This window comes from Oryctolagus cuniculus, chromosome 4 (genome assembly GCF_964237555.1).
Source record: "Oryctolagus cuniculus chromosome 4, mOryCun1.1, whole genome shotgun sequence".
Taxonomy (NCBI): domain Eukaryota; kingdom Metazoa; phylum Chordata; class Mammalia; order Lagomorpha; family Leporidae; genus Oryctolagus; species Oryctolagus cuniculus.
In genome coordinates, this window is record NC_091435.1 from 159715190 (window position 1) to 159739339 (window position 24150).

General features: G+C 50.0%; 1 protein-coding gene across 4 annotated transcripts in view; it reads left to right on the top strand.

Moving 5' to 3' along the window:
* UBE2E1 (ubiquitin conjugating enzyme E2 E1) overlaps positions 1-24150 on the top strand; it is a 75958-nt gene that overhangs the window by 1263 nt on the left and 50545 nt on the right. For 2 of the 4 annotated variants that reach the window (XM_070072858.1, XM_051858873.2), the window contains exons 2-3: positions 27-210; positions 3907-3957. In XM_070072858.1, coding sequence (XP_069928959.1) covers positions 59-210; positions 3907-3957 — 203 coding nt within the window. In that variant the 5' untranslated portion in view covers positions 27-58. The remainder of the gene's footprint in view (positions 1-26; positions 211-3906; positions 3958-24150) is intronic. The other 2 variants (XM_070072859.1, XM_070072857.1) reach the window with 1 other exon arrangement.

Here is a 24150-nt window from a genome sequence, read left to right on the forward strand (position 1 = left end):
CTGTTCTGTCTCCCTCCCCGCTGCAGGGGCTGTTCGCGGGGTGGGTGGGGGGTTCGCTATGTCGGATGACGATTCGAGGGCCAGCACCAGCTCCTCCTCATCTTCGTCCTCCAACCAGCAAACCGAGAAAGAAACAAACACCCCCAAGAAGAAGGAGAGTAAAGTCAGCATGAGCAAAAACTCCAAACTCCTCTCCACCAGCGCCAAGAGGTACGTGCCCGCTTTTCCGCAGGCTCCCTGTCTCCAAGTGCCTGCCTCCCAATGCGGGCCGGCTCGGTGTGCGCGGGGCTGTGTCCCCCGAAATGAAAGACGTGGCCTTGAAAGTCCTCCTGACTGTCGCTTTCGCTGCTTGTGTTTTTCTTTTTAATTATTGTCCACTTGCGACCGTGGCGGCTTGCCTCTCTCTCCATTTCTTGCTCAAGTTTGGAAGAATCTGCATCACTTTCATTGGTGACCCTCGAATCTGGTTTCAGTTGGCTTGTCCTATTAATCAGTAATCTGTGCCCCTCCCCAAAGCTGTCATCGGGTTCTTCATACTAATAGCTGCCCAGGCAACTCTTAGCAAAATGAATTCTTGGACCATTTTCCTTTTTGGTCACCTGTTGCACAGATGATATTTTTTAATAGTGTTTTCTCTACAAATTGCATAAGGAATAAATGGCTCTCGTTAGGTGGTAAAATATATGGATGGATGAATGGATAGATGATTGATAGATAGATAGGTAGGTAGGTAGGTAAGTAGGTAGTAGATGGGACTGGTGTTGTAGCGAAGTGGGATAAAATAATGTTTGGGATACCAGCATCCCATATTGGGGTGCCTGGGATGGAGTCTCAGCACCAGCTTCCTGCTACTGCTCCCGGGGGGCTGTGGATAAAGGACCCCCAAATACCTGGGTCCTTGCCACCCCTGTGGGAGACCCAGATGGAGTTCCTGGCTGCTGGCCTGGGGCTGGACTAAGGCATGGCTGTGCAGCAATTGGGGAATGAACCAGCAGCTGGAAGACCTCTCTCTTCCTGTGCCTTCTAAATAAATACATGTTTTATTTTAAAAAAAGATTTAGTAGGTGAAGACATGCTTTCTGAAGGAATTTAAAGAGATTTTTCTGATTTGGAGGGTTGAAGCAAATGGATCAATAATGGTTGTAAAATGGTTATTTTGAGGATTCAGTTTTGCTACTAAGAATGTCTACTTACCAGATTTCGGGGAGGCATGGTTTTTTCATGCTGTTTGCTCTTAGGCTGTAAAAATGTTGCTTCACCTTTGAAGCCAAGCAGTGGCTGTTTCTTCTTCAAGTCTCTGGAGGTGACCACTTGTTAGCCCTGTCGCTGTCTTTGAGTGATACCCGTGATGCCCTTGACCCTTAAAATAATCTGTAGTAAGTTCCTGGGAACCCCCAGACACCCACTCATCAATCCTCCTGTTCTCGGCTGGTCATTAAAGTGGCTATCAGGAATCCAAGTGCTGAGTTCAGACACCTTACTTAAAGAATCTGAAATCAGATGGAATCTGGGGCTGTAGGTCTGTCCATTGAGGAGGGAGCCTGCAGTTTGTACGTGCAGAGTTTGTTCTGTCACTGAAAATTCGGTCAAGTGTTTTGGTGATTTACCCATGGGCTGATGAGGGAGTGACTTGTGCTTGTTTTACATGGCGTGGGGGTCTGGGGTTCCGTGGCAAGATGGTTCTAATTGTCAGCGGCCTGGTTTGATGCCTCTGGCCGGCGCTGATGGGAGCCTGGCTGGACAAGCCGTTCCTTAACTCCTCCCATTCCCCCAAGCCTTTAGGTTCCCTGACCTGCTCAAGGCAGGGTATTTGCTTTAGGTTGTTAGTGTTTTTATATTTTGTGGGACATCCCTGCTATATAGAAACCCTGGAATACCTGGGGGTGGGGGTGGGGTAAAGGCAGGTGTCAAATACAAAATACCCTGCTTTGGGTCCGTGAACAGTAGTGACAGGAGGATTTTTTTTCAGTAGACAGAAATTGTTAAAAAGTTGTTTGGAAATGGCTGGGATGACAGTTGGGGCTGCAAATAGTAATTTCCAATCAGTTAACATCAGGGCTTTTGTTTTTTTCCTCCAATGAATTTAACTCTCCAAGATAGCTTGCTGACCAAGTGGCTGTTGGTGTTAAAAGCAGAGCTAAGGTTAATAGCCAAAGATAAAAAATGGAGAGAGACCGTGTATCTAGGAAAGAGTAAGAGGGGAAGAAGGATGTTATTTAGTGAGAACCTGTAGAACTGCTCTGTGAAATAGAAGGGCTTGGAAGGGAGGTGTTGGTGTAGGGCCCCAAGTACCAGGAGGCACAGTGAGAAGGCAGCCCGGGTTGGCAGAGTAACCGGTTACAGCCGAACTGCATATTGGAAAGTGGTCTCCACGCCAGGGCAGAGGAAGGCCCCCTCGGACAGTGGCCTGAGCCACTGTCATTAAGCGGGTTGCTAATCTCTGGCCAGCACCGTGTTCTGGAAATGGGCAAGCACTGGCTGTCCAGATGAAGTGGCCATAGGGCTGCCCGCATCACACATTTTAGGTATTAAAGAAGCAACTACCTCTTCAGTGAAAGTTTTATAGCAGGAGTTGGGGTGGCGAGAAGTGAAGAAGCCCTGTGTTTTTCTATGCCCTGGGCTCGGGGAGGAACCTGTTGCCTGGCGCACAGCAGCAGCTGAATGAGGAGGAGAGAGGCCGGGGTGCCTGCTGTCTCGGGACACGCTGCCCCTTTCTAAAGCTGACCAGATGGGTGGGGGACAGGAAATGTCCTCCATTAGGAAGCTTTCAAGAACTTCCCAGTTGTCACCTTTCATTTCTGTCTGCTTTTAGCGTGGAGCAGACAGCGCCTTGGAAAACCCACGCCTCCTGGCAGGCAGCTAGCCTCTCTCCCTACCCTCAGAAAACCCTAGGGGAGAGAAAAGCACGCATTGTGATTCAGATCGCCGCGCGTGTGCGTGCACACGCGTGTCTTCCCTGGGCGAGATTTCTGAGTTGTGACACAGCCAGGTAGGGCCTCGCGTGGTTATAGAAATAGGCACCGCGGAGAAGGTGGGAGACGCCCGAAGGCCCCAAACTTTGTGGAAACCATTGATGCGCCTAGCTCGTAGGTGAGCCGGAGACAAAGGCCAGGCCCCTGCGAACGGCCTGCGGGCTTGGCCTGGGCGTGGGGGTGGGGCGCTGCCCAGGGAGCACCCCCGGGCCGGCCGTGTGTCCTTAAGGCGGCCCGGGCGTCGGCACGAGCGTGCGGCGCAGGCCGCGGCCGCTGCACCTGCGTGGGCCGCGGGGTGGGCGGAGAGGGGCGGCGCCGAGCGTGGCCCGCGTGGGCTCGCCGGGCCGCGCGGGTCGGGGCGCCGAGGCGCGGGCGGCGACGGCTGCTCCCCGGCGAGGCGCGCCCGCGGCCTGGGCCGCCCGGCACCACGGCGGCCAGGTCCGGAGGGCCCGAGGGGGCTGGGAGCGGCCATGTTGGCTTCGTGCCTCAGGGCGCCGGGCGGCCGGGGTCGGGGTCGGGGTCGGGCTGGTGCTGGGACCCTTTGCCTGCCGGGGTGGGCGCGATGGACCGCGGCGGGCCTAGCGGCGCAGGGCGGCCCGAGGTGGTCGCGTCCTTCCCGGGACTTGGTTCTGGGCAGAGGGGAGGCTCAGGGGAAGGAGCCGGGAGCGGGGCGCGCGGGTTGGACCCTATAAAACGATTGCCTAAAGGGAGCGCACGGAGAAGCAGGTGTGCTGGGTGTGCGCAGGCCAGGTCGGAAGCCGCCCGCCTGGGTGTGGAGTGGAGACCCCGAGCGCCGCCTCCCCGGCCTGGGCTGCGGGCCCCGGCGCCCCGCCGAGGCCGGTGGGGACGGTCGGTCGGACGCGCCCGCCGCTCTGGGCGCGCAGGTGCCAGGCTGCCAGCGCCTAACGCTGTGTTTGTCTCTTCCCGACTCCAGGATTCAGAAGGAACTGGCAGACATCACTTTAGACCCTCCACCCAACTGCAGGTGAGCTCCTTTCAGGTCGTTTCCTTCAAATTCTGCTAACCGCTGGCTTGGATTTTTTTTTTTCCCTCTTTATTGTAGTTTTTTTGCTTTAATTCTTTGCTTAACGCTTGTTTTGGTGCTTAAAAAAAATCAGTAACGGCTGAAATTAATCAACCTGGGTAATGTTTTGATGAGCCTCTGACAAGCTCTGTGGTGACTGTGGTGAAGAGAAGTCACGGATTTGTTCGGAGTGACGCTTACCTACCCGGAACAAATCCGTAAACTTAGGGATCCCCCGTGCACAGTCATGGGTCCTTCATATGCAGTTAGGGATGATGTAGAAACCTTTCAGCTGCTCGGTGCGTTTTGTTTTCGAGCACTGCTTTGCTGTAGTAACCTCTTACTCAGGTTCTGCCAAGATAGAGAGCGTAGACTTCCACACTGGCCCTCACACGCACTCCCCTGTGCACGTGGCGGGGCAATTCAGGAACTCGTTTGTGGCTTTGATGAAAAGATTCTGTTTTAAATGATAGATCTGAACGCTTCCCTGGCAGTGTTTCTCTTCGATACTGCTTCCTTCAGACTCTGATAGGTGTGTTTCAGTTTCAAAACCATCTGAACCAGTTTTTCACAGGGTTTGTTGGACTTCAGCCTCTCTAGCCATTTTGCCACTGTTTTGTTGAGTCGAGGTGGGAGACCTAATGTTGTAACAGAGCCAGTTATTCGAGGGAGATTCGTTGTTCAGTTCTGTAACTGCCAGAGTTTAAAAATGAAGTGGAACTTTGATCCTGATGATCAGTTCTCCCAATAGACATTGGATTCAGAAGCGTTCTCAACTTCTAGCAGGTGGGAGTAGAAGTTATGGACATGAAAGCATTAGGTGGTCACCCGCAGAGTTTGTGCTAACTGAAACATTGTACTTGTTGACACTGAACTTGCTAGGTTATGATCAGCGGATTAAATGGAGATTTTAATATTGCCATTCTGCATAAATTCCTCCTTAATGTTGATGAGGTGTGGGATGCTCATTGGTGAAATTTTATCCTGTTTTGTGAGGAGGGTCACCTTGGGTTTGAAATGTTGTTAAGCTGTAGGTTGCATGTAACTGGACCACTTGGACATCCTTGAGGATTTCGCTCAAGGTCAGTAGGAGTCTCTGCAGACAGTGAGAAAGTGGAGAAATGGTCCAAGACTGAGGCTTGGGGTAGTTTGCTTTCCCTTGAGTGGATCCGCCGTTGGCCTGGAAGCCCTTGCTGGCCCGGTTGGGAGCAGACGGAGGACCTTCCGCACGGGAGAGGTGTGGGCAAGGTGTGGTTCCTGTTCCTGTTCGGTGTCGTGTCTCTCCTCCGTGTGTTGCTTGTGAGTGCAGACAGCTGCAGCTTATCAAAGGAGACGGTTTTTGGAAGACTGGTTCCAAAACTAATAACATTTAATGAAACATGTAATGGCTTTCTTATGACTAAGTGCAGCCAAATTTAGAATTGTAAAAAATTTGAAGATTTTCGTGGGATTAATCATTTAAAACACTAGGAGAAGTACACTTGAACGTCACATCATTTTGGCTGAGTTCACGTGAGGTCCGTGCTGGTGAGGCAAGTAGGACTTCTTAGCTTCAGAACTGTCCCCTTCAGTGTTCAGTGTTTGAACCTTAGCTGCAGTCGGCACACGCCGCCGGGGCTGTTGGGGGCTGGTGGTGGGTAGACAAACCACAACGTACCTAAGCATTTTGAGAAAAATGTCTAATTGCAGAGAAAATGCCAGGTGGTTTTATTCTGCAAGAGAATGTATTTTTTTTTTTTTTTAAATAAAAACCACTTTATTTTCTGAAGACATCGTCAGTAGAGACCTTTAAGTAGCATACAGTTTCTGCTTTTGGTTGGTTTACTGGTGTTATTTTCTTTGTGTTAATACAGTAGTAGCTTCAATATTCAGCTCTCTTAAATGAGTCTGGTCTTTTTTGCTGGTACCTGATGGGATTTAATTATTTAATGTTTTAATGTGCTAATTGTTAGAAGATGGAAATGGAGAATTTACTTGGGTGATACTTTTTGAAGTTAGTGTCCAATTAAAATGTGTGATTTAAATGATACCTTAAATGAGTGCATTTTTTAAAGAAACAACTTGGCTAAAGTTTGCCTCAACTTTCGGGCTTGAGGGCTTGGTTCCAGCTGCAGTGGTAATTTCCACTATGAACTGTATTTTCAGTGAGCTGAATACTTGGTTTTCACGTACGTGTCTTTGTCCTTTTACGCTTCTGGGGCGTCCTTTGTTCATCCAGAATTTACTCTCTAGTTTTAAACTTAAACACATTATTGGTATGTAGCACTCGGCACATGGTAACTTCTCAATGAACAGTTGATTACTGCAAACCAGGGGACGAATTGCCTTTTGGAGGAGGGTATGTTGCTTGGGTTCATTAATGGTAACAAAAATACTTGGATTTGAAGTAAACTTCAAGTCTGTTTGAAATGCAGTTACTAAATGTGTTATAACCCATGAATACATAAACTGTTAATACTGTGTATTAATTATGTTGAGTAGTTATTTTAAGAGCAAAATGCAGATTAGATTTAATGACCAGATCACGCGTTATTTTTAGGTGACTATTCTAAAGTATCCTTATATTGCCATATCAATCAAATGCTTATTTTTAGTATCTCAACTATTTTGGTGTTTTATATCAGAGTCTTCCAGCTCACTGTGCGTTTGGTTGGGCTTTTTTCCCCTACTGTTTGGTTGGCTCTGTTCTTTTAGGGAGAAAAATGTCTTCTTGGCTATTGTAATGACTCCCTCAAGCCCACCCTCTCTCGGCTTGTAGAATGACGCCTTGCAGACGGGGGAGTCAGCCAGGCTGCGTGGTTGATAGCCCAGAGCTCCGGTGTGCTAAGTGGACTCGTTACAGCTGTGTAACCAGCCCGCAGACGCAAGTGTCCGTGGACAGCATGTCTGCACATACTAAATGGGATATTTTGTCTAAATGCTGTCAACTTTAGTTTTATTTAATGAAAACATCTGTATGTTGAGTAACCTTCTCATATGAAGCCTAAAAGTTCAGGTTTTGGAGGAGAGGGTGCTGTTTTAAGAAAATTGTCTTTGAGCAGTAATTTAAATATTTTAAGCATGGTGGGGGGGGATACTAACAGTAAGTTCCCTGTAACTTCATTCCATTTTGGGCGTTATTTTTCTGTTTTCTCAATATGTAAACCTGACTAAATCAATGCTTTTTATTTGTTTGGGGAGAACTGTGTTATATATAATCAGATACAGTTGGATTTCATATACAGCTAAATCAGACTTTTTAAAAATGGTTTAAAGGCGAGAGAAGAGCATTTTTAAAAGATTAGTGCATTTGTCTAAGAAAGTTAAATTTTCTCAGCTTCCTTTTCCTCCCCTGCAAGGGACCAGTACCTACCTGGCTTGCCGACCGTGCCGGTTGTAAAGGTCAGTTGATAGGCCGGCGCCGCGGCTCACTAGGCTAATCTTCCACCTTGCAGCGCCGGCACACCGGGTTCTAGTCCCGGTCGGGGCGCCGGATTCTGTCCCGGTTGCCCCTCTTCCAGGCCAGCTCTCTGCTGTGGCCCGGGAGGGCAGTGGAGGATGGCCCAAGTCCCTGGGCCCTGCACCCGCATGGGAGACCAGGAGAAGCACCTGGCTCCTGCCTTCGGATCAGCGTGATGCGCTGGCCGCGGCGGCCATTGGAGTGTGAACCCACGGCAAAGGAAGACCTTTCTCTCTCTCTCTCTCACTGTCCGTTCTGCCTGTCAAAAATAAAAATATAAATAAATAAATAAAAAAGTAAAGTTCAGTTGAGGTTCGAGTTCTCTGATTTATGGCAGTGTGATTACAATGATGGTTCCTACTTTTTGACTGATACTGCCTTTGCGTTATTTGTGTGTTAAGCCATTAGACAGTAACACAAGAATGCACGCTTTTGAAAAACTCTGGTTAGAAGTGAGTGGAGTGAGAAGCAAAAGCTGTCCCTTGGGGCCTCTTCTGATCCTGTTCCTTGCACAGAGATTCCTGGGGTTAGCCAGACGGTTTCTGGAAATTTGCATTGCTGTATTTTCCTTGATTCATAAAATCCCCCGAAATTGGTGGTAACGGTGGTGAGGGTCGCTGTGGAAGTCCCAGCCTCCTCGCCCTGGGGCTCCTTCCTTTGCAGAGGTTTGGGGTTGTAAGTGGTTGTTGGGGTGTGAGAAGCGGCCTTAACAGAAGTCCATTCTGCCCAAGTGTGTCACCTTACAAACTGCAAATACCCTCCTTTTTAGTATTTTTTCATTCTCCTGGTGTTAATGCATGCAGGAAGGGTAGAAGTGTGACGCAGCATCTGAGGACGCTCGGTTTTGTGCTGGCGTTCCTCTGCAGTGCTGCCGTTGCGGCGCGGGCACCTTTGTGTGTAAAGCAGTGTTGAAAAGTAATGAGAACCAGGAGACGGGAACGTCAGCCCAGTCAAAACAGCACCCAGATGAGGGTCAGGCGCCTGGAAATGAGACCATCACCTGCGCCTGCGCCTGCGCAGGTTAGAAGGGACGGCCGCTCTCTGCAAGTGAATTGCTTTCCACATCAGCAGGAACTTGTGTTTACCAAAAGACCATGTTTCTGTTGCAGAAACGCATTCCTGTTGTTCCTTCAAAAGCTAAGCAATTACCGAGTGACCAGTGATTCTAGTCCTGGGCATAGCTTCCTAGGATTGAAAGAGACGTGCGCAGGTGCTTGTATGCAGCGTTTCTCAGAGCCGAAGAGTGGGAGGGACCCGGACATGCTCTAACAGACGAGCAGATGGTGCAGTAGGGCACCTCCATGGAGGGGACCGTTCAGCCACAGAGAGGAGCGAGTTCTGGCCCCTGGCTGCAGCGTGGGTGAGCCTCGAACGTCTCACGGAGTGGAGCGAGCTAGTGCTGTGTGAATCCACGTACGTGAAGTACCCAGAACCGGCGGCCTCGCAAGGACAGAAGGCAGAGTTGTTGTCTCTTTCTTAATTGGTGTAGCGTTTATGTGTGCACTGGTGGAAGTTTTGGAAATAGTGGTGACATTGTCAATATAATTAACACCAATAACACTGAATCTTGTACTTAAAATGGTTAGAGTGGGAGATTTTATATCACAATAAAATAGATCACTGTGAAAATACCAGTATTTTGAGGAAAATGCCTGTAGCTAAGAAGGCAGCTCTCAAGTTTTTTGGATCCTTGTAAAGGGTGCTGTTAAATTCCGCTAACGAACCTCGAGTGCCTGTTAAACAAAGAGACGCTGCCTTTAAGGAGGTCATGGTTTTGTAAAGGTGGTAAGAAACACACACGTCCTTTGATTAGTGCTTGGAAATACGAACATTGCTTGGTAAGTAAGAAATGGAAACGCCATGTTACAGAGGCTCAGCAGAGTGAGCCGTGACCTTGACCTGGGTGCGAGGGCTCTAGGCTGGGGCTCTCGGGGTTCCTCTGAGAAGTGGGGAGGGCGAGTGGAGGGAAGGCAGAGCGGGCGAGCACAGCTCCCTGCGGTAGTGAACACGCCTGTGGCCGGTATCAAGCCGTGAGGGGGTGGCAAGAGAGCAGGTCCGGGGAGTTCCTTGGTGTTAGGCTCAGGCCTTGAGTTTCATCTTCCAGATACTGGAGAGTCCGTTCATGTACAGCTGAGCAGGGGAGAGGCCTGGGGAGACAGGAGCCTGGGGGATTGCTGCAGTGGGCAGGTGGAGGCCCTCGAGGCAGAGAGGAGGGGGAGGCGGGAGGTGGTAGGATTGAGAGAGCGGCCAGTGGCTTAGATACAGTGAACTTGAGAAGGAACCTGTGGTTCTTCGGGGTGTATGGGAGGATGGAACTGCCATTAGCAGACGTAGCTGAGGGCAGGAAGGTGAACTGGTTTGAGGGACACCAGCAGGTGCGGCTCCTGTCCCCACAGTTAGAAGCAGTGTGATTATATGCTTCATTGATTATATACAATGCTTAATGTGTTGCTGCCACTGAGTAGGCCCTCAGTAAATATTTGCAGTTTGATTATATTTGTTTATTATTTATTAGTCATTATTGAACTCTCAGATCGTCCCACTTTTAGATTAGATTAGACAAATTAAGTAGATCGGAAGCTCCCTACATGTTTTCCCCAGCTTGGGTAGTTTGAAAATTTTCAAACCAGTGGAAGAGTTAGGAAACTACAGCAGGCACCCCTTCTGCAGCCTGACCAGCTGTCTACGTTTTACCACGCCTGTCCTGTCCTGGCGTGTCTGTGTCCCTATGATCAGCTGTCTACGTTTTACCACGCCTGCCCTGTCCTCGCGTGTCCCCGTGTCCCTACTTGGTGGGACTGCTTGAAAGTGAGCTGTGGGCATCACGGTGCTTTGTGGTTTTGGGTCTGAACGCGCCGAGTGTGAGGTGGGCCAGCAGAGGTGTGCAGGCTGGAACCGTCCACACTGGATTTGCAAGTTTGGGTGATGGTGTTAAAGTGCTGGGGTTGCCAGGGGAGACAGGAACGCTGAGGGGTGTCTGCAGGGGAGACAGGCACATCAAGAGGATGTGGAGAAAGAAGCAGTAGAGAGGCAGGCAGACAGCGAGCCCTCAGGGAGGTCGAGGAAGGGTCCCCGTGGGCTTCAGAGTAAGAACTTAGGAGTGGGCTTTTTGGGCTGAGAGGAACAAGTACATGGAGGGAAGAGTGACAAGAAAGGGATGCGATTTTTTTTTTTAAGAGATTTATTTATTTGAAAGGTGGAGTTACAGAGAGGCACAGGTGGTAGGGGTGGGGTGTCTTCCATCTGCTGGTTTACTCCCCAAATGGCTGGAGCTAGGCCAATTCGAAGCCAGGGGATTCTTCCCGGTCTCCCATGCGGGTGCAGGGGCCCAAGCACCTGAGCCATCATCTTCTGCTTTCCCAGGCCATAGCAGAGCTGGATCGGAAGAGGAGCAGCCGGGACTTGAACCTGCACCTCAGACGGTGGCTTTACCCACTGAGGTACAGCCCTGGCCCAGATGGCCATGTTTTTTCCAACACAGTTGTAGAGAAGGGGTTCGAATATGGAACTGAGGCCGTGAGTGCAGAGCTGTTTGGAAAGACTGGTAGCCTGGGATTCGGAGAGTGAGACAGTCTGAGAGGATTAGAAGCGCTTTGGTGCTTGAGTAGCACTCCCGCTACATGCATGGAACTGCGAAGCAGCAGCATCTGTCTCTGGCTTGTTCTTTCCCAGTAGATGTGAAGTTTCTTGGGAGCAGGGATGATTATCTTTGTATCCCTACAGTGTCCAAGAAAGGGGAGATAAACAGTACACATTTGTTAAACCAAATACAAAAACCTAGTTCCAGCCTGGTGGTTTAATAGAAGATCTTCATTGCCCTCTTCAGAAGATAATGGAGGGGCCGGCGCCGCGGCTCACTAGGCTAATCCTCCACCTTGCGGTGCCGGCACACCGGGTTCTAGTCCCAGTCGGGGTGCCAGATTCTGTCCCGGTTGCTTCTCTTCCAGGCCAGCTCTCTGCTGTGGTCCGGGAGTGCAGTGGAGGATGGCCCAAGTGCTTGGGCCCTGCATCCCGTGGGAGACCAGGAGAAGCACCTGGCTCCTGGCTTTGATCAGTGCGGTGCACCGGCCGCGGTGGCCATTGGAGGGTGAACCAACGGTAAAGGAAGACCTTCCTCTGTGTCTCTCTCTGTCTACTCTGCCTGTCAAAAAAAAAAAAAAAAAAAAAAGATAATGGAAAGAGCTGGGAAATTGCTGTCGCGTTTTTGCAGCTGCCCATGGCTGGCCGTCTTAGTGTGCAAGTGGTTTTGGCAATTTTGGCCTTCCCAGAGTCACGGGAGCACTGGACCTCAGTGCGACAGGAAGACAAGGTCTGTGCAGAGGCTGGATTGTATTAGCGACAGTAGATCCCCTCCGACGTGCATGTTTTGGCTTTATAAGGTCACTGTTGGCCAACAAGGGAGCTTGAGTGTGGAGTGCTAAATAAATCCGGCTTCCTAGAGAGCCCCCCCCCCCCAGGGCTCCCCCAGATAGTTGGTTATGTTAGAGATAGGCTGTGACATCTGACACATTCCCTATCACCACGGTTTCATAATAAGCCCATTCTTATTCAGCCTCTCTCAGGCAGCCATGCTCTGAGTGAAACAAAAGACCTAGTAACTGGTGTCAGACTGTGCTTCTAATCCCCTGGGAACCTCCCACTCTGTAGGCTAACAGCTCTCTAAGCCCCTGCTTGAGAACCCTAATCCAGGAGCTGCTGTGTGCTGCAGGCTCTTGTCTTAGAGCATACACACAGTTAATTATGGATTGCTTCCTGGAGCCCATGCCACACTGCATAGATGGTGAACCTCTGGAAGGCCAAGGTGATGTTCCACCCCAGCCAGAAACGTCCTGCAACGCCAAAGACTTTCATGCGCAGAATAATTTATAAAGTTGTCACTCAGCTTTGTTACCTGGCTTCAGGGTACTGTGCACTCACGTTAACAGAGCAGTTAGAAACTGAACTCCGTATTTCAGTCTTTTGTGCTGCCCTGAATTGACAAATAGAGTGAAACGCCAGGCCAAAGTAAAGGGGCTGGTACACCTCACAGGTGTCAGATCTGACTCGTCTGTGGTGACCTTTGCAGTACTAAGTGTTAAGTCAGAGCCCTCCGCAGAGTGGTCTCGGTGGGGTCTGCAGTGTTGCCGTGGTGAGCAGTGTGTGCACTCCAGGACCTGTTGGGTGTTTGGGAGTCTGTTCCGGTTGGTCTGGGCTGGATCCCTAGTGCGCAGTGCAGTGGAAGACACTGAAGGACACTTTCAGCCAGCAGTATAGAGCAGCTTGGGAGAACAGGTTTAGATGTGATGAAATTCAGCAAGTTCGACTGCGTCCGGGAAGCAGTGATGTACGGAGTACTAGCGGCTCGGGCAGATCTGATCATTACGCTGTCTGCTGTGCGTTAGGCATTGTTCTGTAGGTGACTCAGATGGCTGGATCTTGGCTTGAGAAACTTGGGTTTTAGTTGGCAGAGCAGACAGTGGCTGTCACTGGTGCGATGAGTAGCAGGAAAGAAATTAATGGGGTGCAGTGATGGAGGTTAATTAAGAAGGGGTGGAGCTTACCTGGAGGAGCCTCATGAAGACACTGAGGGGAAGTCCTGAGGACGAGAAGGGAAGCAGCCTCGCAAGAAGCCCAGGAAGAACGTCCCCGGCGAAGGGACGCAGAAACACAGCAGCCTGCGGGTGTGGGGAGCCAGGGGCTGCAGAGCCCTGCCATGGCGAAGAGTTTGCATTTCATTCTGGGAACCGTGGAAAGGCATTCAAAGGTTTTCAAGCAGAGAAGTGACATCATCCAGCAATGATTGAGATGGCTTTTCCCCTCCCCCATGCTGGGAGGAGAATGGCTGGAGGAAGGCACCAGTGGAAGGAAGGAGACAGGGAAGAGGGCTGTGCTCTTGCCGGTTAACTGGTGATGGTAGCCGGGATTCAGGTGAAGCGGTGGAGGAGTTAAAGCCCCTGGACCCACAATGGATTGCATATGACAGGTGATGGACAGAGCAAGCGGGACTGCATGTCTGTGGTTTTCCCAGTTGACTAGATGATAGTGGTTTTGGTTTTGGTTTTTAATTTACTTTTACAACAAAAATCATTGTTTTGTTTATTTTCATCTACTTGAAAGGCAGAGAGAAAGAGATGCAGATCTTGGATCTCCTGGTTTACTTCCCAAATGCCTGCAGCAGCCAGAGCCGGGCCAGATTGAAGCCCGGAGCCCAGAACTCCATCCTCATGGGTTGCAGCACCCTAAGCACTTGAGCCATCACTAGTTGCCTTCCAGGATGAGAGAGCAGGAAGCTGGATCAGAACTGGAGCAGCAGGGACTTGAACCAGTGCTCCAGTGGGGGATGGGGCATCCTGAGTGGCGGCTTAACCTACTGCACCACAACACTCACCACGGTGTCTTGTGAGCCGGGCTTTGGGGGTATGGTGTGCATGCGTGTGCTGGATGAGGGTGTGATGGAAACGACTCCTTTTTGGACATGGTAGGTTTGAAATCGGTTCTCATGACACACTCAAATGAAGGTGTCCAGTGGAAATTAGACACAGTAATTGGGACGGGAGGACTCTGAGCGGGAGACGCGTGTGGGAGACTTCACCACATGGAGGCTCCTGGATGCCCTGGAGAAAGGAAGGAGGTGGGAGCGGAGGGCCGGGGCTGGAGCCTGGGGCATGTGGCTTAGGAAGCACACCCTGGGAGAAGCCAGCAGAGGGGAGGGTGCGAGTGCGGTGTCCCGGAGCAGTGGGGAGTGTGTAGAGCTGCGGTGGTCATCACGTCTGCAACAGTGCTGTGAGGTGGAAAGATTGAGACAGCAGGCAGATGCTGGATTTCAACAGCTCAGCTTTCGCGGGCGACCTTCATGTCACAGTCAGTTTAGAGGGGATGATGGGAAAGGGGGGATGATGTCCAAGGACAACATGCTTGTGTTATCTTCCCACTTGGAAGATTGCATTGTATTGATCCAGAAAAGTTTCTTGCTTTTATTTCATTTTTATACTTTAGTGCAAATTTTTCTTGCTTGCTTTTCAAAAATTTATTTGAGAGATGGAGAGGAGGAGAGAGACACACAGACAGGCACAGACACAGTCCGCTGGTTCCTGTCTCAGTGCTGACGTTGGCCCTTGGCTGAGGCCTGGGGCCGGGAACTCAGTCCAGGTCTCCCAGGTGGGTGGCAGGGACTCCATTACTTGAGTCATCACCTGCTGCTTCTGGGCTCTGCATTATCATGAAGCTGGAGTCAGGAGCCAGGATGGGCATCAAACCCAGGCCCTCTGACATGGGAGGCAGGCGTTTGAAGCACTAGGCTAAGTCCCTGTCCAGGACAGAATTTCTTAGCATTGTATGTATATTTTTTCAGGGGGAAGTGTCTAATTTTCAGTGGATTCTCAAAGGAATTTTTTCTAGTTTCCTCTCCTGATTAAACAAAGTCCTACTTTATGAAAGTCAAGATGTTTGTGATCTTTGTGGCTAATTTTGTAGCATGGGTATTCTAAGTATATAGTGGCAGATCCTTATATTACATCTTGATGAATTCCTTTAGCAGCAGTGCATTAAATGAGAAATCAGGAAATTACTGATGCTGTCCTTAAAGGTGTTTACATGCTTTGATCTGTGTTGACCTTTTGTATTGGTTCCAACTTGAGAGTGTACTAGAAGGTGTGGGTACCTGCATTTGCTTCTTAAAATGGTTTGTTTATTAGAGAGGTGGAAAGAGGGTGTGCTTATTTGCTAAATTCTGGAGCCCGTAGGTAGGCAGGACTCCTGCATGCGTGACAGGAGTGAGTCACCTGACCCATTCCTCGCAGCCTCTCAGGGTCTGCACTGGTAGGGCGCTGTAGCTGGATATCAACCCCAGGTACCCCACTGTGGGATGCAGGCAGCTGAGCCAATGGCGAGGATAAACACCGAGCGTCTGTGTTTGCTTTTAGTATAGCATGAGTTATTTATCATTGTCAGTTCTTTCCATGCTTTTAAGATTGGCTGTTAGGTTAATACTTTACACTGGATGTGCCTAGAACTGATGTTTCAGATGATGGCAGGTACTCTTCGTCATGCTTACCTTGATATTGGAGGGTGGAACTTAGACGTTGTCCTCAGGGTTGGGAGTCACTCCTCTAGTTCAGAGAGTGATTAGTTGAACCACAAAGCATTAGGTGCTGCCAGAGGAAAGTGAATGACAACATATGGAGCCACAAGTGTTTTGGCTACACAGGAGTTTTGTTCGACAAATAATGTAAATTTCTCCTCCTGCTCAAGCAGCCTTTGCCTCCCTGTGGGAATACATCTCAGTTTTTAGGTAATTTATTGGAATCAATGTTAGAAAAATTTCCTAGCAGACTTTAATAAACACATTTATCCTAAATAAAAGGAGATCATTGAATTAGTATACATAAAAGCCCCTAAAAGAAAACATTTGGTTTATTGCAGGCACCCAGGAGGATTTGTTACAAACATGAAAGATAACTTTCCTCTAACTTAAATAAATATTTCAGAGCTAGTGCGTGTTACGTGATTAGGGTGATGGTGTCCAGAGAGTGGCAGTGAAGTGAGCAGCATCGTGTGCTATTTAGAGTCTGTGATACTGCTGGAGTAAGCCCTCTGTGAAAGCCAGGCGTAGCTGCTTGCTTGCTTCCTTTTTTTAAAAAAAATATTTATTCATTTATTTACACAGAGAAAGGAGAGGCAGAGAGAGAGAGGTCTTCCATCTGATAGTTCACTCCTCAGTTGGCTGCAACAGCTGCAGCTGCACCGATCCAAAGCCAGGAACTTCTTTCGGTTCTCCCATGCGGGTGCAGGGGACCAAGGACTTGGGCCATCTTCCACTGCTTACCCAGGTTATAGCAGAGAGCTGGATTGGAAGTGGAGCAGCCGGGTCTCGAACCGCCGCTCATGTGGGATGCTGGTGCTTCAGGCCAGGGTGTTAACCCGCTGCGCCACAGCGCCGGCCCCAACGTAGCTGCTTCTGCAGGACTGGTGCCCCCCGGGAGACATTGCTTGCTTGTGGCTTAGACTCTGGAGGTGTCCTCACATGCAGAGTGAACGGTCAGGTGATGGGGACCAGCCCTAAAGTAAGTCACACGTTGAAGATACAGGGCTTGTTAGAGCTGAAATGTGAAGTTGGTTTCCATTCTGCCTGTCCATGGTGCTGGAGTCTGTATACTGGATGTAGGAATTGCTACATTCTCACGTAGGGAGGAAGTTCCATAGGGTGGTATCTACTAATTAAAACAAACCTCTGTGGAAAAAAGTAGAAGCACTTAATAGTTTCTTGGAATTTTTGTAGCGAGGAAGGACTAATACACTCCTTGTCTGTTGTCTGTCTGTTGTGAGGTATGATTTGATAATGGATTTATTTCCTTTCTTTTTTTTTAGACTTATTTATTTGAAAGGCAGAATTACAGAGAGGCACAGAGAGAGAGAGAGAGAGAGAGAGAGGTTTTCCTCCGCTGGTTCACTCCCCAGATGGCACAATGGCCTGAGCTGTGCTGATCTGAAGCCAGGAGCTGCTTCTGGGTCTCCCTCGACAGTGCAGGGGCCTAAGAACGTGGGCCATCTTCCACTGCTTTCCCAGGGCATAGCAGAGAGCTGGATCAAAAGTGGAGCAGTTGGGACTCGAACTAGCGCCCATAGGGGATGCCGGCACTGCAGGCAGCGGCTTTACCCTCTACACCACAGCGCCAGCCCCGATCATGGATTTCTGAAGAAAGCCATCTCATTTGACGGGGTGACTTAGTAGATAAAAAAAAGAGTGGTGATTTTATACATTCTGTCTCCATGTGACTGGTGCTACATTTCACTTTATCTTTGTTTTCCAGGGCCACTCTTAAAACTTCTTTGTAGTTGGTGGTTTGTTGTGGTTCACTTTTGTTGCTTTCCCAAGCGGTGAACTTGGCAGTCTGATAGGAGTCGCTTCCAAGAGCAGGTACTTTTCAGTTCCAGACCTTCCCGGTGCCCTTCCAGCTCCTGAAGGAGGGCGAGGCTAGAGGATGAAAACACCTGCAGAGCACACAGAGGCGCTGGCGTGTGGTTGGACGCGCCGCAGGGTTAACTTGCAGCGTGGCAGGCAGTGCACTGTTGCATTCCTGACTTTCCCCACCTTCCTGGACTCTCGCCCCTTCCTGCCCCTTTAAGAAAGATGTTTATTAGCTCACCAGTTTTGTTGCTTTAGAAACTTCCTGTAGAAGTTTGCTGTGCTTGACTTTTCAAGGAGCAGATGCAGTTTTGTGTACTGAGACTGTATGTATGACTTGTTAAGGGCCTAGACTTTGAAGGTTTTATTCATGTCCTAAAAGGTGCTTACCAGGTCCAGCAGTGTTAGTAATTATATTCCTGGAATGAGGTTGAAAACAGTAACATAACATCATTTGCAGCCTGGGAATTGTCTGTACCAATCAAGACTTTTGTTCCAGGTAACTCTTATCGCTAGCTTTGCAAGCGTATTGAGGCCTGGCACAGTTATCAGTGACTCAGCTTGCGTGGGCAGGGCGGTCTCCTGCCTGCCCCACCTGCGTTTCTCTGCCTGTTTTGCCGTGACCCAGGCTGAGCAATGTACATGGTTGACAATCTGCCAGTACCCCGTCTGTGCCTCCCCTGGCTTATTGCATCATGTGGCCCTTGGAGTGAAGGTGTAACTGTAGCTAGCAGCTCCTCGGAACACTCACTCATTCTCAACGTTTATTGGGCATTTACCGCTGTGCCGGGTTATACTGAAGACGCTGGCAGTGAGAAGGACCACGTCCCTGCTTCCACGGGGATTTGAACCCTATGGCAGACCAGGCAGAGTGGGTCATTAGTGGGTACCACGTGGGGAGAAATCCAGCTATGAGAAGGGCCTTTTAGGGCGAAAGCCAGCAAGAGTGCTGAGTGGTGAGGGTGGGGTCAGAGGAGGCATGGTGGACAGTCACGGTGCAGGAGTGGTGTGCCACCACAGTGGGCCTGTGTTTGAAGAATACCTCATACAGTTTTCAGCTTATAAAAAATAATCTTCATAAAATGCATATATAGCATTATGAACTGGTTTATTTTTAAGGTTTTTATTTATTTGGAAGGCAAAATTACAGAGAGAAGGGGACTAGACAGAGGGAGAGATCCTCCAGCTGCTGGTTTACTCTCCAAATGGTCTCAACAGCCAGGGCTGGGCCAGGCCGCAGCCAGGAGCTGGGAGCTCCATCTGGGTCTCCCACGTGGTTGCAGGGGCCCAAGACCTTGAGCCATCATCTGCTTTCCTAGGCCCTTAGCAGGGAGCTGGATCAGAAGTGGAGTGGATACCAACCGAACTGGCACCCGTATGGGATGCCCGTGTTGCAGGTGCCTTAACCCGCTGCACCACAGCCCAGCCCCTGTATCTGTGAATTTTACAAAAAATGATGACATGCTACCGCAAGAAGTGTGTGCGTCAGCCCGTGAAGGGAGGTGCCGTCCGCTCAGCTCGTCTTGCCTTCGTGGCCGGGTGCGAGCCTGAGTGTTCGTAAATGCCCGGGCGGCAGTCAGGGCCAGCAGAAGCGGCTTAGGGGCCCTCGCAGCCTGCTTGCCCGGGCGCCCGCGACCTCCTGAAGGGAAGGAGCCGAAGCAGGGGTGCGCGTGCGAGGTGGCCGGGAGGCTGGCCCGGCAGGAGCTCCGGGGGACTCTCTGGCTTTCCTGATTGTGGCAGTGCTTTCCTGGTTTGCAGTTGCTCTCGCTGAAATGTTCCGTCTACAGGGAAGGTCTAAACACAGGCGATGAGGCTAATAAATAGGTGGGTAAGGCGTAATTATTCTGAGATATGGGCTTTAAAACTTGAGGGACAGAGACTCTTGATATGTTCTGTGTACTCTAGAAGATGACATAAGGTGAAAAGTAATCCCAGCCTTTTTTTTTTCCCTTAAGATTTTATTTATTTATTTATTTGAGAGTTAGAGTTACAGAGAGAGAGTGTGTGTCTTCCATCCACTGGTTTACTCCCCAAATGGCTACAGTGGCTGGAGCTGTGCCGATCTGAAGCCAGGAGCTTCTTCCGGCTCTCCCATATGGGTGCAGGGATCCAAGCACTTGGGCCATCTTCTGCTGCTTTCCCAGGCCATAGCAGAGAGCTGGATCAGAAGAGGAGCAGTTGGGACTCGAACCTGAGCCCATATGGGATACACTGCAGGCAGAGGCTTAGCCCACTGTGCCACAGCGCTGGCCCCCAGCCTATCTTGTTAGACAGTTGTCTGGAGGCTTTGGGTTCCACTGATAAGAAATGAGCATCATTTCTTGCAGAAGTGTCATTTTCCTGACCGAGGGACCGGTTTCTCTTCACCCCACCCCTCAAGCTAATAAACAACTGAAAGCAGCCGTTCGGAAATTTTTTCTTGTATCCGTTGTGGAAACTTCACACAGTGTCTCTCAGAATTATTAAGGGAACAGAATTTAAGTGCAAACAATGTTGCTGTTTGCGCAGGGGTTAACAATACCAGATAATTTTTAAAACCCCAGAAATACAGAAACCCAGTCGGGATCTTCTTGTATTGGGCTTGAAGAGGATTTTAGTGATTTCAGAATGGTAGGAATGCATGTGTGCACTATTGTGGATATTCACTTTATATAAAACAGTGACGAAACCGTGGAAGGCGGATTGATGATGTTCTGTGCAAATCTTTAGACTTCATGTACAAAGCTTAGCTTAGCTTCTCTTTACTTCATTCTAAGGCTGTGGAGATTTTAAAAATAGAATAAAAATAATGATAGCAACTAAGCTGATGGAGTATGCCAGTATGACTGTTCTCATTTTACAGATGAGAGAGAAGGTAAAGATGGTTAGGTAGGGACAGGCATTTGGCACTGCAGTTAATATCGCTTAGGACTGCTGCAGCCCACGCGAGAGTACCGGCCTTTGAGTCTTGGCTCCCTTTCTGATTGCCGCTTCCTGCTAATGCACACCCTAGAGGCAGAATGATGGCGCAAGTGGAGACCTGGGTTGAGTTCCCAGCTCCTGTCTTTGGCCTAGCCCGGCCCCGGCTGTTGTGGGTGTTTGGGGAGTGTATTAGTGGATGGAAGAGCTTTCTCTGTCCTGCTGTCTGTCTTTCCAGTAAATAAAAATCAAAATCTTTTAAGAAGAATGATGAAGTAGCTTGCCCAAGATCACTCTCGTACATGGTGAAGCTGGTGTTCATTCAGGTCTCAGCCTTGGAAGCACTCAGCCTAACCAGGTGATGTGCTACCTCTTGTCGCTCTCTGAGTTGTAGACCTCAGGTTATCACCTGTTGAATTTTAGTGATTGGCACAAGTGTATTTAAATTTAAACAGACTTACTTTATAACTTAACCACTTGCAGATTCACATTGGCCATCTACCTCTGTGTTTCCCATAATAGGTTTAATCACTTTTTAAAAAAATCTAAAGCCAAATCTGCCCTTCAGTTAGTATCCAGAGTTCCGTGTATGATAAAACAAGTCCCTTTGCCTACTCCATCCCCATCTTGAGATTCCTCTCCCGTAGCTTACTGTGTTCTGTCTGCCCCGTAGAATGTTCTTTCTCCCAGCCCTCATCCTCGTCGCTCTGCAGAAGTTAGCTCTCTGATCCGCAGCTCTTGGCACGTCGCATACATACCTCTCGACAGCATCCAGACATGGTTGTTTTTGTCACTCCTACAGACTGTGTTCTTTAAAATCAGATTGTTTCTTCTAGAAATAAACACTATAAGATGCCTACAAAGTTCTGAATGCTTACTGAAACAAATTAGAGTACAATATTTAAGCAGTGGTAGATGTGTAAATTATTTAGATGTTAACATCAATCAGAAATGTTAGGTTGCAGTGATAGAATCATGATTATAGTTGGTTTTAAATCATTGTTTTGGAAAAAAAGCTTGTTATTTTATGGAAATGTAATACTCATCCGTAGCATTTCAAGTATAGGTCTACATGTGGGTGTTTGCCACTGTTAAACAGCTGTTGGTAAAGGTTGGAGTTGATGCATGATAGACGTTAGTGATTTCAGTGAAAGGTTAGAGTTGGGGACTGGTATTTGGCATAGTGGCAAGTAGAGTCACTGCCGGCTATGCTGGCATCCAGTATGGGCACCAGTGTGAGTCCTAGCTGTTCCACTTCCAATCTGGCTTCCTACTAATATCCTAGGGAAAGCAGTGGAAGGTGGTGCAAATGAACTGGGCCTCTCCTACCCACGTGGGAGACCCAAATGAAGCTCCTGGCTTTGAGCTGGGGAGTGAAGCAGTGGGTGACGATCTCTCCCTCTCTCTCTTTCCCTTCTTCTGTAACTCTGACTTAAAAAAATAGAGTAACAGGCATTGTCAGAGAAGAACACCTGAACATTTATGTTTCACTGAAATTATTAGGTGAACATTTGCGTGCATGACGCTGAGATGAAGTGGCGGTACAAAAGTATGATCAGCCGGGACTTGAACCGGTGACCATATGGGATGCTGGCGCTGCAGGTGGGTGCTTAACCTACTGTGCCACAGTGCTGGCCCACTGAGATAGAAATCTATTTACAGTTTTTATCAGTCTTTTATAGATTTATTTGTTTGGAAGGCAAAGTGATGAGACAGGGGCGGGGGCACAGGGAAAGGTCTTCCATCCACTGGTTCATTCCCCAAATGTCCACACGGCCAGGATGGGGCCAGGCCAAAACCAGGAGCCAGGAACTCCGCCTTGGTCTCCTGTGTGGGGTGCCAGGGACCCAAGTGCTTCCATCCTCCACTGTCCCCCGGCACATGAGCAGGGAATGGATCAGAAGTGGAGCGGCCAGGCCTCAGACTGCTCTGATACTGGATGCTAGCATCACAAGCCGCAATTTAACCTGCTGCGCCCAGCACCAGCCCATTCAGTTTGGATGTACACGTGATGTGGTGTGGGTGTGGTGTGACTCCTCACTCTGGTCTGGTGACCTCCAGCCTTGTCCCTGTCCCACCTGAGGAAGAGGGGAAGTGACCCGTCAGTCAGTCAGTGGGGCTTCCTTCTAGAGGGGATGTGAGCTCACTAGTGACTCTGTGGGTAGGGGTGAGGGGAGCTGGAGGCCCAGCCCCACCCCCCTTTGCTTGCTGGAGGGCAACGTGGGAGGGTTTACAGGTGAGGGAGTATGAGGTTTGAGGTCAAGGATTGTCTCAGTCTTAAGGAGTGTGGGGATCAGCGAGATAAGCAGAGCCGCCAAGACATGGGGTGCCAGTGTCACAGGCAGTGGCTTGCCTGCGGGAGCCAGATGTCTCACTGGTTGCATTGGTTTCCTGGGGCTGCTGCAGCAAACTACCACACAGCGGGTGCTTCAGACAGCACACTGGCTTAGACCCTGGAGCCAGAAGTCCAGAACCCAGGTGTGGGCACCCAGGCTCCTGACGGAGGGTCCTTCCTCACCTCCCCAGCCCCCGGGCTGCTCTCTGCCCCGGGTCATCTTCTCTTCTGTCCCTTGGAAGGACGTCGTTGCTGGAGCTAAGGCCCACGCAGGTTGTCCGGGATGATCTCATCTCAGAGCCGTGACTGAGTGACATCTACAGAGACGCCGCTCCCAGTAAGGCCCGTCGCAGGGACCTGGATGTGGGCTGGTGTGTCCGAGGCCACCGTTCCAACCCCCACCCCGGGACTGAAGGTAACTGGAAGGAGCAGGTGCGGAACGGACATGGTGTGGTCAGCCGGCACAGGCACGCTGGAATAGCTGCCCAGAGTGGGAGGTGGTGTCTCGGGGCAGTGCAGCTGTGACAGGAGAGAGCAGTGTGATGCCTGGAGCCCTGCTGCTCTCCTCCATCCACCCAGGTGGGGAGCGGGGAGGAGCCTTTCTGCTGGGCACGCGTCCTTGGGTAGTGAGTGTGTCAGGCTGGGTGACCGCTCACAGAGGAAGCCTCAGCAAACCGGGGTGTTACAGCGTTGGCAGAGGGCAGTGTGGACAGTAGTAGCTGACTCGTATTGGGTCTTGGCGTGGATCCAGCCTTGTTCTAGGGCTTTGAGTGTAGAGACTGAAGACTTAACCTGTCCATGTGGGTGGTCCCTGCTCTCTCCCCGGTTTACAGATGATACAATCAAGGCCTGAGGTTCTATGCGCCTGGTCCTGGAAGGGGCCCAGCTCCGCAGCCACTCTGTTGGGAGACAGATGTAGGAGGGTGCATCTGATAACCCTGGCGCTTCGTGCTCTGGCTACCGGAGATGCGAGAAGCCCGGTTCTTGCCAGCTCCCCTCTGCCTCTCTCTGCACAGCTCTTTCTCCTGCCGACTGCTGCTGGCTGCCCTGCGGCAGTGTGGCTGTGGACAGACACAGAGAAACCTTTTATTTTTGCCAAGTCTAAAACTCCAGGACAGGGAGGGAGCTTTGTTCTAAGGGCTTTTGGGCCCCTGAGCTGTTAGTGATTAAAGTGAAAGGGTCCAGATGACACCAGTAGGTGAGAGCTGATGCAGCCGAATGAAAACGTGTTTGTGAAGGAAGGTAGCGTGTCCGTCCGTTCGTGCAGCCCTTAATGGCGGCTGGAGCGCTGCACGCACTTGGGAAGTGTTAACTGCTCAGAAGGTTGCTGGGACAGTGGAGGAAAAAGTAAACATTTTCCTGACAGATCTGTGCAAATGGAGGTTGGTTTCGGATTGTTGTGCAGGGAGTGGCTTGGATACAAACCGGTGGTCTGTTGGAAAAGGGAGAAGGGGCTCCGCCTTAGCACAAGGGTTCCTGTTGGCTTGACGGTGCAGCTCCGTCACCTTGGGCGTCTCTGCACTGTTTCTGTCCCCGTTCTTCCCTTTTCTCTCCAGTGTCCGTTTGTCTCAGCACACCCTCTTTTCTGACTCCTGTGTC